This window comes from Coprinopsis cinerea, assembly GCF_000182895.1.
Source record: "Coprinopsis cinerea okayama7#130 chromosome 6 map unlocalized cont3.6, whole genome shotgun sequence".
Taxonomy (NCBI): domain Eukaryota; kingdom Fungi; phylum Basidiomycota; class Agaricomycetes; order Agaricales; family Psathyrellaceae; genus Coprinopsis; species Coprinopsis cinerea.
In genome coordinates, this window is record NW_003307539.1 from 1,337,635 (window position 1) to 1,350,017 (window position 12,383).

The 12,383-nt window shown below is 51.3% G+C and overlaps 4 protein-coding genes across 4 annotated transcripts; 1 reads left to right on the top strand and 3 right to left on the bottom strand.

The window, feature by feature from the left end:
• Positions 1–3,413: 3,413 nt before the first annotated feature.
• CC1G_15592 (other/ULK/ULK protein kinase) lies at positions 3,414–6,356 on the top strand (the record flags this gene model as incomplete). The annotated part of the gene is made up of 8 exons (XM_002911004.1): positions 3,414–3,533; positions 3,583–3,720; positions 3,769–3,961; positions 4,012–4,720; positions 4,768–5,390; positions 5,441–5,880; positions 5,940–6,102; positions 6,136–6,356. 8 exons carry the CDS (start codon positions 3,414–3,416, stop codon positions 6,354–6,356), a joined length of 2,607 nt encoding a protein of 868 aa, XP_002911050.1.
• A 484-nt stretch (positions 6,357–6,840) lies between these two features.
• CC1G_07490 (hypothetical protein) lies at positions 6,841–7,799 on the bottom strand (the record flags this gene model as incomplete). Its single annotated transcript, XM_001837948.1, has 6 exons — positions 6,841–6,929; positions 6,992–7,043; positions 7,094–7,248; positions 7,317–7,326; positions 7,395–7,673; positions 7,740–7,799. 6 exons carry the CDS (start codon positions 7,797–7,799, stop codon positions 6,841–6,843), a joined length of 645 nt encoding a protein of 214 aa, XP_001838000.1.
• A 354-nt stretch (positions 7,800–8,153) lies between these two features.
• Positions 8,154–9,725, bottom strand: CC1G_07491 (hypothetical protein; the record flags this gene model as incomplete). The annotated part of the gene is made up of 8 exons (XM_001837949.2): positions 8,154–8,210; positions 8,268–8,318; positions 8,371–8,742; positions 8,796–8,912; positions 8,960–9,041; positions 9,107–9,339; positions 9,409–9,426; positions 9,480–9,725. The coding sequence occupies 8 exons, from the start codon at positions 9,723–9,725 to the stop codon at positions 8,154–8,156; spliced, it is 1,176 nt and encodes a 391-aa protein (XP_001838001.2).
• A 739-nt stretch (positions 9,726–10,464) lies between these two features.
• Positions 10,465–11,813, bottom strand: CC1G_07492 (universal stress protein family domain-containing protein). Its single transcript, XM_001837950.2, has 4 exons — positions 11,120–11,813; positions 10,977–11,065; positions 10,772–10,923; positions 10,465–10,717 (listed from the first exon to the last, which is right to left on the bottom strand). Exons 1-4 carry the CDS (start codon positions 11,793–11,795, stop codon positions 10,600–10,602), a joined length of 1,035 nt encoding a protein of 344 aa, XP_001838002.1. The 5' UTR covers positions 11,796–11,813; the 3' UTR covers positions 10,465–10,599.
• Positions 11,814–12,383: the final 570 nt, after the last annotated feature.

Below are 12,383 nucleotides of genomic sequence, written 5' to 3' on the forward strand. Positions count from 1 at the left end.
CGGGGCTTGGATATCAATGACCTCGTTCGGGTTGCAGCTATCACCATTATCCTTGCGTCGCGCGTTGTCAATAGCACCATCCCAAAGACTGTGTATCATCCTTGTCGCCGGGTTAGGCACTCTCAACGGTGAAATACTTGGCGTGATTGTCATTTGTGCTCAAATGTGTGGTATTGCCAGCTCCAAGGGAATGTCAAGGGTTTATCAGCGCTATCTGGATGGCGGGACCTTGTCACTTGTGCCTGGACAGTGGATTTGATGTCCTATGCCTGGATTGCATCTGCGATCAGCTTTGACACAAAGAACGGTAGCTGAGCGCGTCCCCCTTTTGGGAATAGATGATAGATTCTCCCTTTATTCAGGACATTACCAGAGGCCGACCTCCGGGGAAGGTTGGAAGTCTATGTCGGACAGGCCTTTCTGTTCTCGGTTGATAATAACAGACAGTTTGATTGGGCAGACAAGGTAGTTCAATGTGGGTAAGATGACATGATCATCCAGTCTGCCCAAGTTCACCATGAAGAAGGCAATGAGTGGTCACGACCACCCATTACCCTTGCAACACATATTATCAGTAGTTGAGTAAGGGCATTGTTTATTAGACCAAGTCCTTAAGATTGTGGCTCATAAGTACCATCACCCTTTATATAGCCATCTCAAAAGAACTATTAGGGGGCCTGTTACCTATGAAGAGATATGTATATAAGACATTAAATAGATTGGTCGTTCCATCACGCCTTCCCTGATGTTAGCGCCAAGGCACGCAGTACATGTGGGTGAGGGAACAGAAGAGGTGTCGATGGTGAGACCAGTCACGAGTCCATCGTCGAACATCTTCTTGACGGTTGACATCGCGATATGGCCCAAGATGCGGTGCCAATCATCCCAAGCCTTCTTCCCATTGGCGCCGGAGAAGAAAGACTTGTTCTGATGGAGCTCGGCCTCAGCATCCAACTTGTATAGCCTGTCCACCTTCCTACCAGTCCCAACAACCGAACCATTCCCGTCCAACAGCCTGCAAGTTCCACCACCAAAGTGGACCACTCCTCCTCCATCGTCGAAGCGACTCAACGAGAGAAGGCAGTTAGGCGCGCTCGGGACAAATAAGACGTCGCGGATCAAATGGGGAGTGATGGTGCCGTCGGTCCGAAAGTTGAGAATAATAGATCCGCTGCCCTCGACAATAGCAGATTCCGGTCCAATGCCCTGGACTGTGGTGTTCTGAAGGGGAATGAAGTCGATAAACGCGTCCCGATTGGTACAGATGTATGAGGTGGTGCCGGAGTCGAGATACCACATGAGTTTGTTGGGGGGAGTAGGTTGAGCGCCTAAACGGGCCATGTAGGTGATCGCGACCGCGGAATTAATAGCTCGAGCTGTAGAGTCGGTCGCCTGGTTCGATCGGTTCCTTCCCCTTCCTCTTGGCCCTCTCCCCTCCATTCCACCACCTCTGGCCCAGCAGTCCTTCCGCAAATGGCCCTTCTTCTTACAATTAAAACACTCCTTCGACGATCGGTTTCCTCCATTGGCTGCAGCGTGAGGTCTCGAAGGTCGGACTTGGAGCGAGTGGGCGGAGCTACCAATCCTGGTGCGTCGACGCCTATCCTCCTCCAGCAATAAGGGGATAATCTCCGTTGCTTTGAGAGTGGTGTCAGCACCCTGGGAAGCGAGATACGAGCTGGTGAAGCTATCCCAGCTCTCGGGGAGGGAAGTAATGATGACCATAGCAAAGTCCTCCTCCGAAACAACATTGGACATGAGGGCGAGTTCGGACTGGTAAGCCCGCAAGGTGGAGATGTGTTCGACAAGATCTCCGCCCTCCACAAGTGTGGCTCGATAAAGAGCACGTCGAGTCGCGAGAATGCCGAGTCGACCTTTGGTTTCCTTGATTTCGCAGAGACGAGTCCAGATCTCTGCTGCTGTGTTGGCACCGAGAATATGGGCCATCTCGGTGTCGCCAATAGCGAGCTCGAGTCGAGTGCGGGCCTTGGATTCACCAGCATCCCAGGTAGCGACGTCGGAGGTGGTGACAGCAGGGGATACACCGTCCGCAGTGACAGTAGGACGGGTCTTGAGGTCGCCAGTGACGTACTTGTCGAGGTCGAGTTCGCGCAGAACAGCGGTCATACGCCGCTTCCACGGCATCCAGTTGGTAGCATTGAGGGGCTCGAGTCGGAACGAGCCGTTGCCAGTAGCGTCTGCAGACATAGTTGACAGTTAAGAACGAAAAAGAGAGAGAGAAAGCGCGCAAAGAGATAGAAGCAGGAGAATCACTAGTGAGATTGCCTTCTGAGTTCGTGTCCTTCACTTGTTACAAGCCGGGGCTCATAACCTATGAGATAACAAGATGTGGGGCGAATGCAATATCGAATCGATTCGAGAGTAGCTAGCTTAAATACATTTCAAGTAGCTACAGTGGATAATAGAATAACATGAGGGTAAACTAATACCACAAGGAAGAGGGAGTGTCCGAGCACATCCCAGAGATAATCCATCCGAAATAACTCGATCGGATGGACGAACAATAACGGAGTAATAAGAAGAAACATTGTACACTACATCGAAGGTCCGTAGTGTACATGGAAGGTCCGAAATAACTCAATATAGCACCACAAGGCCATATCATGATAGAATTATACAATGCAGGAGACATGGGAGTGAACAGGGAGGTGAGTGAGTGAGGAGAAATGTATTTTTACTGGAGATGAGCAGACAAAAATGCGCAGGTCGGGAAGAGGAGCGAAAGAACCGAAGGTACGAAATGAGAGCGCGAATTCACACTCTTAGACCTTCTCTTTCCTCAGATAACATAGAAACGACATCTATACAGGCTCTCTAGATTCCAGGTCCTGGAAATGGGATCAAGTTTCGAAGCCAGGTAATCTGAATCCAGAGAACCTGGTCACTGCTGGACCCCTGACATACCGAATGTCGACCTTTCCACCCTCTAGCAGCAAGGATATACATGGAGGTGCGTCTGAGTAACAGCTATCTGATATCATGCAGACAGAGATGTCCTATTAAGAGTCGAGAGGCGGCCAAGGCAGGCTCCCAGTCCCAAAAAAGGCGACTACGGCTGTGACATCGCCTTGGTTAATCTTCTGGTAATAAGCGACCTAGAGACGCTTACCCACAGGCTGTGAACACAGCTATCCAATGTCAATTTGAACATCCCTAAATTTCCATGTCGACTACGCTGGTATCATCTTGCCACAGTGCAGCGCCAGAGTGAGTAATAATCGCTTATGTCAGCCAATTATGCAGACTGATGATGGCTAAACGGCCTATTCTGGCGTTTGTTCATGTTCCCTCACCTTGTAGACACTCGGTCATAGCGACTCTTGGTTTTGGAACGCTGTAGACGACCTTTTACAAGCTGACGACGCTTGAATAGCGTTCAAGAACGACTCTGAATGCCACCCATACCTGGCCCTTCGTCCTCGAGCAATGATTCGAGCGACGCAAAGCCCTATATCATCGTTTCTGACATTGGAAGGGGGAGTTTCGCTACTGTGTACAAAGGATATCATGAGGTGTGTGCACTCTGTCGTGTAACGTATCGTAAATAACCTTTGTGCCCAGGAAACGCGGTTGCAGGTCGCCATCAAGGCTGTGAAACGGGACAACCTCAGCGCCAGGCTCTTGGACAACCTGCAAAGCGAGATTCAAATCCTAAAGAGCCTGTCCCATCGACACATAACGAAGCTGATTGACATTGTGGTACGCCAATTGATTGTGACTGACGTCCGTGACTGAGCCTTTTCCCAGCGCGCCGAGAAGAACATCTACCTTATCATGGAGTATTGCGCGGGAGGTGACTTGACGAACTATATCAAGAAACGAGGGCGGGTAGAAGGATTGGAATACATTCCTGCACCAGGAGAACCGCCACAATATTATCCACATCCACGGTCAGGGGGGTTGGACGAGATTGTACTGCGAAGTTTCCTCCGTCAATTAGGTACGTCGTAGCGCCCTAACCACCCGTGCCTGTGCTTATCCCTAGCTCAGCTCGCGCCCTCAAATTCTTGCGGCATCGAGACCTCATCCATCGTGATATCAAACCACAGAACCTGCTTCTGAACCCGGCACCTCCAGAAGAACTGGCAAGAGGGCATCCTCTGGGTGTCCCAATCCTCAAGGTCGCCGACTTTGGTTTCGCAAGATCCCTCCCAAACGCCATGATGGCAGAGACACTCTGCGGGTCGCCCCTGTACATGGCTCCGGAAATCCTTCGCTACGAAAAGTACGACGCCAAGGCCGACCTATGGTCCGTAGGAGCAGTCCTGTACGAAATCGCCACCGGGAGAGCACCCTTCCGAGCCCAGAACCACATCGAGCTATTGAAGAAGATCGAACAATCCAAAGGGCTCAAGTTTCCTGACGAAGACCCGAAGACGAGTGCAGAGGCGACCCCAGTTCCGGCAGACATCAAGAAGCTCATCCGAGCACTCTTGAAACGGAATCCGATCGAGAGGGCGAGTTTTGAAGAGTTCTTTAACAGCACTGCGCTCGCCAAATCAAAGTTTCCCCGACCTCGAGAGCCGGTTGCTGCCGCAAACGCAGAGGAAGACCACAATGGACGGCCCCCGACGCCCGATCATCACAAGGACATCCCCCCAGAAGTACTCGATCCGAACGCGCTGATCCCACCTAGCAAGTTCAATTGGAGGAGACCTACAAACGGCGACGGGACGGAACCTGCACCAAATGCGAAACCGTACGTATTTCATATCTGGCCGTGGAGCACTACTGACCCTCCTCTAGGGTCGAAAAGGCGCGACGAAACAAGGGGCTATCAACAGAAGGTTCGTTTATCCCAGGAGAGACGGAAGAGGATGGAATGCTGCGACGAGAGTATGTGCTCGTCGGAGACACCCGAGCTGTCGAATTCAACCGTGCCGTCGACGAGATCAACACCCTTCCCCGAAAGCCCTTACACGACCGCAAGATCCCTTCCACCCCAGAGGACAGCCCACGACAAGAATACCCTATACCAAATGTCACCAACCCTACAACTCCTCACAACATCACCTTTCCGCCTCCACCAAACGTCAACGCGCCTCCTTCATTATCGTCGTCACCATCGAGTAACGCATCGAGGGCGGCTGCAAGTGCCTTGAACAGGGCACTGTCATTAGCGACGAAGAAGCTCTTTGGAACTTCAAGACGCCAGCCGTCGATTTCGTCCCCTGTGCATGAAGTCTCTAGCAACACAAGTCCTCCCTCTTCGCCCAGACGGCCACAGATTATAGCACTGGACACAGCTGGCGAACGGGATCCACTGGAAGATGAGCTCTTGGCGAACCTGGAAGAACTGGCGCAGAAGACGGACGTGCTCACCCGCTGGGCGGACGAGATGTACGAATATGTGAAAGCTGTTCCCCAGAGTACGTTGCGCTGTTCATGATCGCCATTCTTCCACTCACTTCGTATGCAGAACCACTTCCAGATCCAACGAAGTTCGTCAAGCGCGAGGGGGAGGGGGAGAAACACGCACGAAGGCGGAAGCTGGCCGACATGGAGGCGGAATACAACGCCGTCACCTGTGTAGCGGTTTATATGCTGCTGATGTCGTTCTCGCAGAAGGGGATCGATAAGCTGAGGAACTTCCAGGAGCATATGAATATGCGGCATCCGGATGGGGATTTCGTGGTCAGCGAAGGCTTCGATGCTGGTGCGTCATTCGATCTACTCATGAAGGTTATTATGGAGAAGTGTGATGTTGACTATGCGATTTGGGTAGCTTTCTCGTGGTTCAAAGATCACTTCATCAAGTGTAATGACCGGGCGGAGCTCGTGAAGACATGGCTACCTGCTCAGTACGATGGACCTAAAGCTTGGCTGGATCAGCTAGTGTATGATCGTGCTTTGATGCTGGTGAGTAGCGTCGAGGCATTTCGTTATCTCCTGATCAGTTCTGACCTCTACACCAATAGAGTCGGACAGCTGCACGAAAGGAGTTGTTGGACCAGGCCGCAGCGCCAGACGAGTGTGAGAAGCTCTACGAGGAATCGTTATGGTGCCTGTACGCCCTTCAAGATGATCTCCTGCAGACAGGTAACCCGTTCATGGAGGAAGATAAGGAAACCATTGGGACATGTGCGTTATTTTCTTGCTTTTGTATAATCCCAGCTGATGATGGCGCAGGGATCAAGCGAACGAAGCTTCGCCTCGTTAGGTGCCGGGCGCGAATGGCCATGAACGACCGCGATCGAATAATCGATGCTCGAGCAGACCAGAACCTCGCCGACGTCGCTCGAATACCTGCTCCATGGGACGTTAAGCCATCGCCTTCATCCACCTCCTCTCCGACATCTGCCACCGTTCGATCGCCAACATCGCCTGTAAAATGATGCAACCAACTTTGCTATCGTTCTATTTCAAATATCTTTTCTCTCTCTTCTCCACGCTACTCATTCATCAACAATCTGAGTTGTACCATTAGATGTATCATTATTTTTTATGAAGGCCGGGGGCACCAGGTCCGCCCGTCCGCTTTGCACGCTTCTTCACGTTCAGTTTCACGTTCACGGCCAGCATCTGTTCATTGAACACTGTCTTCACTGCAATCGCTTATATATCTATCTATTCTTAATCCCTGTTTGTTTTCATCGGTTTCCTTGTTATTTTCTTGGAGGACATCCCAGTTATCTTATCGTCTTGACGCAGTTGCCTGGTACGCGATGTTATCCACTTTTTTCCGTCAACCATTCTCATTTTTCCATTCGGTGGGTTTTTACTATTTTTTCCCGAGGATGTATTTTAGTTGGTATTGTACGACCTTGTATCATAATGCATGATGCATATTTTTGGTGATTGAGATTGGACTGAAGGGTTTCAAAAATCAAAGGATTTGTTGAGGTCTTCGTGTAGGAGTTCCCGCATTCCTGGTGGTAGTTTGGGTTCGGATCCATTGGCGATGTACCCTTGGGCGAGTCAGTTAGCTATACACGGTCAAGAAAAAGGCAAGGGGCAAAGGATGGCTCACTGAAAGGCATTTCCACGGACTCTTTGCTGTTGAACCGGATGGTTGGGAAGTCCTGTCCAACGATGGATTGTCAGTGTCGGAAGAGATTTGCGATCGACTCACGACGTAGGGGATCTTGTCCAATGGGGTTTTATCGTCGACGACGAGCTTGGTCACACCGAGTGCGGTGTCTGTCGTCATTTGGACGGGTCCCAGATGACGGTTGGGGAACCCAAGAACACGCAACTCGCCAGTGCGATCCCGAGGCGGGTCATCACCTTAAAAACGCGGATGTCACAGATTAGATGTCGAGTCTTTGCCTCGAAACTTGGGGGTCAATTCAAACCTAGAATTCCCTGTTGTCAGGAACACGACGGTAATCAGAACCTGAAAGCCCGCGTAAATTCGTCAGAAATATACGTACACCGAACAGAAACCATTCAAACCTCCCATCTCCATCTTCCGGGGAGAGCTCCTTCTCAGCTTTAGGATCCAAGAGGCACACTTTCTCAATTGGCACACCAAAATCTTCCATAAGCTTCAAAATACCGTCTTTATGAAAAGAGGCTTTGGCCTTTTCAGACTCGGTGGATCCAGGCTGAGAGGCATCGCGATCGATGGAGGAGCGTAGGAAATCCCTCGATGCCTCCGATAAGCTCGTAAAGTGGACTTGGGCACTGGGACCTGCCAGCGTGCGCATGTGCTGTGGGTTTTAGGTTCGTAGTCAGAATGGGGTGGCTCCGCAGGCGGAGGGGATGTGTATGCGGACCGCATATTCCAATTCGACCCAGGTAGGAATTGCTTTAGAGGTCTCGTCGTCCTCTTCCATATGTTCTGGGGATCGTAGGACTCAATCAATGGAAGGTAGGGGATGTATTTTCGATATGCACCTATCACGTATGTGAATCCCATATTTGAGTTGCGGTGTGGAGGTGCAGTGGATTGATGATAGAAAACGAGGTGGAGGTGAAGCGCTAAGCTGGAAAAAAATGACGTCGACGCGATTCTGCACGCGAATTCTTGGCGCTCTCAGATTTCAAGGACAAACTTAGGGGCGATCGCGTCAACCCAGGCGCTTATCTACCCGTCAAAACTTGAACAAGGCGGTAATTGAATAAAGTGATAGAAAATGTTATCGAGGTATACGAGTTGGATGACAATGTAAGTAATATACCAGACATGTTTAACCAACCAATCCATCCCGAATGGCGTTGTAGATGTGCTCCTTCTTCTGCAGATCCTGTAACACGAAATTCAATCAGGTTGATTTCGACGGCGCTCGCATTAATGTGCTCACTTTGTCCCAGGGATAAGGGTTAATTGGCCCTGCGTCAATGAGGATCTGATACTGCGGTCCAAGTCAGTCTCTACACGATGTCACGATATCGAATGCCCTGTACCTTATCAGTCAAACTCGCAAGGTTAATCCCAACACACGCCTTCGAATCCTTACAAGCCCTGACAACATCACGGTACACCTGAGCATGCAAGGGCGCTGCCGGTGGATTCCAAGGCCTGTCCTCCTCGGTCCAAATCGAAGTACTCCCGAGAGTACCCTCGACGCCCAGCTCCTCCAACTGTCGAAACTTGGAAACCAAGTTGCTGTAAAAGTCACCCTCGGGTGGTATACTCGGCAGGGCGAAGAGGTCGAGCCAGAAGTTGACCCCGTCAATGGGTACGTTCTCGGCTTGCAAGCGCTTCACGAGATTTAGCATGGCTGGGAAGTCAGTGACGTTTCGTCCGGTGAATTCCTCGAGATAGGCGTTGCTGACCTGGCGTGAAAAGAAGATCAGAAGTCGACTTTGGACATGGGGTGCAGCCTTACATAGAGCTTGACGTTAGGGTCGGCTTTCCTCGCAGCTCGTAGAGCGATTTGGAGATAATCGGTCACGCCTACACCCCATTCCACTGAGAAGAAACGACCGAAAGTCACGTCTTTGGGCTTACATTCAATCGCTTGCAGAAAGAACGAATCACAACAAGGCGTACCTCGGGCGACATCCCAGTAATCTTCAGTGTTAAATGAGCACACCTGCCTCGCGCTTGGAACTGAAGAATCAAGCACTTACGACTAAACAAGTATTCATCATATATCAGCATAAATTGCATTGTTCTGGGGACAGAAAGAGGACTCACACTCTGCCCCTGTACCGCGAGACCACTGCGGTGACAAACTTCTCAAGGGCCACGCGGATGTCGTCAGGAGGGTATTTGTTGGGCAGTGGGTTGATGTAACCCGGGGCTCTGTAATGGCGGACGGCGTCCACAAGGGTACCACCAGCAACGAGTTGCCCGTTCCTCTCAGCAAAGGCGATAAGTCGGTCAGCGACGCTAAAATCGTATTGACCAGGCTGCCGTTCAATCGAACCCTAATAAAATTTGCCCGTAATTTTAGCCCATGTTCTTACATTGCCAGAGTCGAGAAAGAGGGCACTTACCCATACAAATTGTTCGAGCTATTGAAATATGCTTGAGTGACGACATGAATAGAGCACCGCAGACGACTTACCGAGGTAACAAGGTTGAAATCACTGGTGTTGGAAAGCAATTCTGCATAGGGCTCGTCGTTCAGCTGATCCACCGTGGTCGATGCTCCGAAGAACCTCAGACCCGCAGCTTTGGCGGCATCGGCGAGTCCACCAGCAGCCCTGGTCTGAACAACACTGGCATTCGAAGCGACGGGGCTTGCGAAGACGATGGTGGTTGGCAGTAAAAGGGCCACCTGGATCGCTCTGATGAATGAGGGAGAGAACATCCTAGGCTTGTCGAGTAAAAGAGACTCGAACGCGACCTAGCTGAAGCATTCCAATCCGATGTCCACCTCTTTTATAGATGCGAGGCGCTGCCACCGGGTAATTGGATCGCCAAACTACAATCGATGCTGAGACATTAGTGCATTTCGACTAGGTCATGGCTGAAGCTGACGAAGACAAACTTCTTCGATATGAGGCACGGTCGGGGCAGAAGGAAAGAGGCCCTTGCGTTGTACAACTTGTGGATGCCGCCGAGAGCAAGAATGGTGTGGCTTTGTCCCTAGCATGGTGCTGGGTTTCCCAGAACTATGCTTACCGCTGGGAGTCCGAGAACGCCAGTGGGCGCTAACCTCAGTTGGATGCAGTGCCAACGCGAATCTTTGCCACTAATGGAATATCCGTGCCCACGTCCATTGGAATCGAAGTCCAATTGACCCGAGAGATGATCTCATGCCTTCATCTGACCACGTTCTGGAGGAGCTGCTGGACACTGAATGCGGGCTCAGCGCCCAGAACTCATGGCTTCACATGGGTCAGTTTAGATGATAAAGGAGTCACTAGAGAGTCACTTTGGACACTGATATTGAATCTTGAATGTCGACACATCACTGATCAGCCAACGAGACTGGCGAGCATGACCTATCCAGCAATGTCAACTCACTAGTGCGATACAACGGCAGACACTCACTTTTCAATTTCTGGACGAAACAGACCTCAGGTTCCCTTAGCACCGGCTTGAGACCGTCGTCTATTATTGCTCAGGGACACCACCCCAAGAAAAGGGTTGTACACAAATAAGGATAGTCCATAGTCCGCTTCGAATTCGCTTCTGATTCCCTATTCCCTCTTTCGGCGTTTGAACGTTCACGGTCAATGTCATGTCTCGAAATGTCTTCCTCGTTTAGGGTCTGCTTTCCTCTTCTCAGCCGCCTTTTTCAACTTCCTCTCTGGCCTGACGACAATGACTGGGACAGGGGAGTGTGATAGGCAGTACCTGATGATGGACACGTTAGTCTGGATCACAAGAAAGGGACGAGAATTTACGGACTTGCTGATACTGCCAATACCTCCGAACCCGACGCTCATTATGCCCCGCTTGCCGCGAGTACCGACGACCAAAGAATCGGGACGATACAATGCAATCAGACGATCGATTGAGTCCGTGATCTTTCCAGGGATATACTCCAGGATTAAGGATAGCTAGAATCCAACGTCAGTAGACTTTCTTTGTAGGGAGAGCGACAAGGACGGACTTTGCGGTCGGGGTCGGCTTCAGCACTCTTCTCCTTCACAGATCGCATGAGTTGTCTCGCCTCCTCCCTCAGGATGTTATGGTCCTTTTCTAATGAGAGTATCAGCGACGTTGTCCCACCCAGAAAGATAAGGTTAGACCCACCCATGACTTCCTCATCAACGCCTCTGAACACAATCAGCTCATCCCCATCCTGAACCAAGCTTTCCAACGCCCAATCCAAAGCCTTCTGGCCTGATTCGTCGGGGCCAGCCGCACAGAGATAAACCCGGGTGGTTCTTGTCCTCTTGTACCCCGACGACTTTGTTTGTAAAGTGAAAGAGAACATCGAGGCCTGAGGGTTCTCAAACGTATCAAAGCTAACTTTAGGGGTGTATGGGGTGGGTCCAATCGTCGTCCCGGTTGGTAGTGGAGAAGGACATGTCGAAGACGTCGGAGTCAGGAGGTTAGGAGCGTGAAGGGTGTTATCGCCCAGCTGGGGTGGCACGCCACCTGCTTGGCTTTCGGTAGGGGTCAACGGTGGCAACGTTGCATTGGGCGTTCTCAACGGAGTTGGTGGTAATGAGATGGGTGCCGGTGCATTCGGACTGGGTGGTAGAGGAACTTGAGACAAAAGAGAAGGCGAGTGAGCCCTGGGTTGGAAACTATCTTCGACGCTTAGACTGTTGCGCGGCGACGTCGAGAGCGTCTGCTGGGTTTCTGCTGGCAGCGATTGGTACGATCGAGCAGGCGAGCCTGCTCGCGATGAGTCACGGTCGCGGTTCTTGAGGGCGCTGCGCAGAGGGACTTGGTTGTGGTGCGGTGGTTCAGGGAGGGCCATTGAGTACTGTAGTTGTCGTGAGGGTCGTGAAAAGGTTGGTCGTCGTCGTGGTCGTCGTCGCTTTATGAGCCTCAGCCCCTCGCAGACGGTCCCAACGGATCTCCACGGCCGTGAGATTATCTTTCGCGGCAGTGCAGCGCACAGCCACCGGGCGCCTTTCGGTCGTCGGTGCTGCCTGTACCGCAAGGATGGACATTGGACAAGGCACCGGCATGTTTTCTAGGCCAGCCTTGCATTCGGGACAAGAGACAGAGCCTTCAATTCTCAAGAACTGACCATGGGCCCGTAATACAGCCTCATCACGCTGATCTTTCTCCTTCCGCACACGCTCCTGGACGCAACCTGGACGTTCAATTTATGTGCCCATTCCGTCCTCGAAAACGGGAGTAGACTTAAACGCAGGCCGCTCACGTCATCATCATTATACTATTGTTGCATTCAGGCCTTTACTAGCACACGGAAGCAGGCTTCTAGACGGTAAACAAGGTTGGGAGTGGTGGCGCCTGATCTTCGTAAGGCACAGCGCGTGCCAATGTATCAATTCCCTCTCAAATCTGGACGGATATTGACGGATATTTCTGGAAGCAG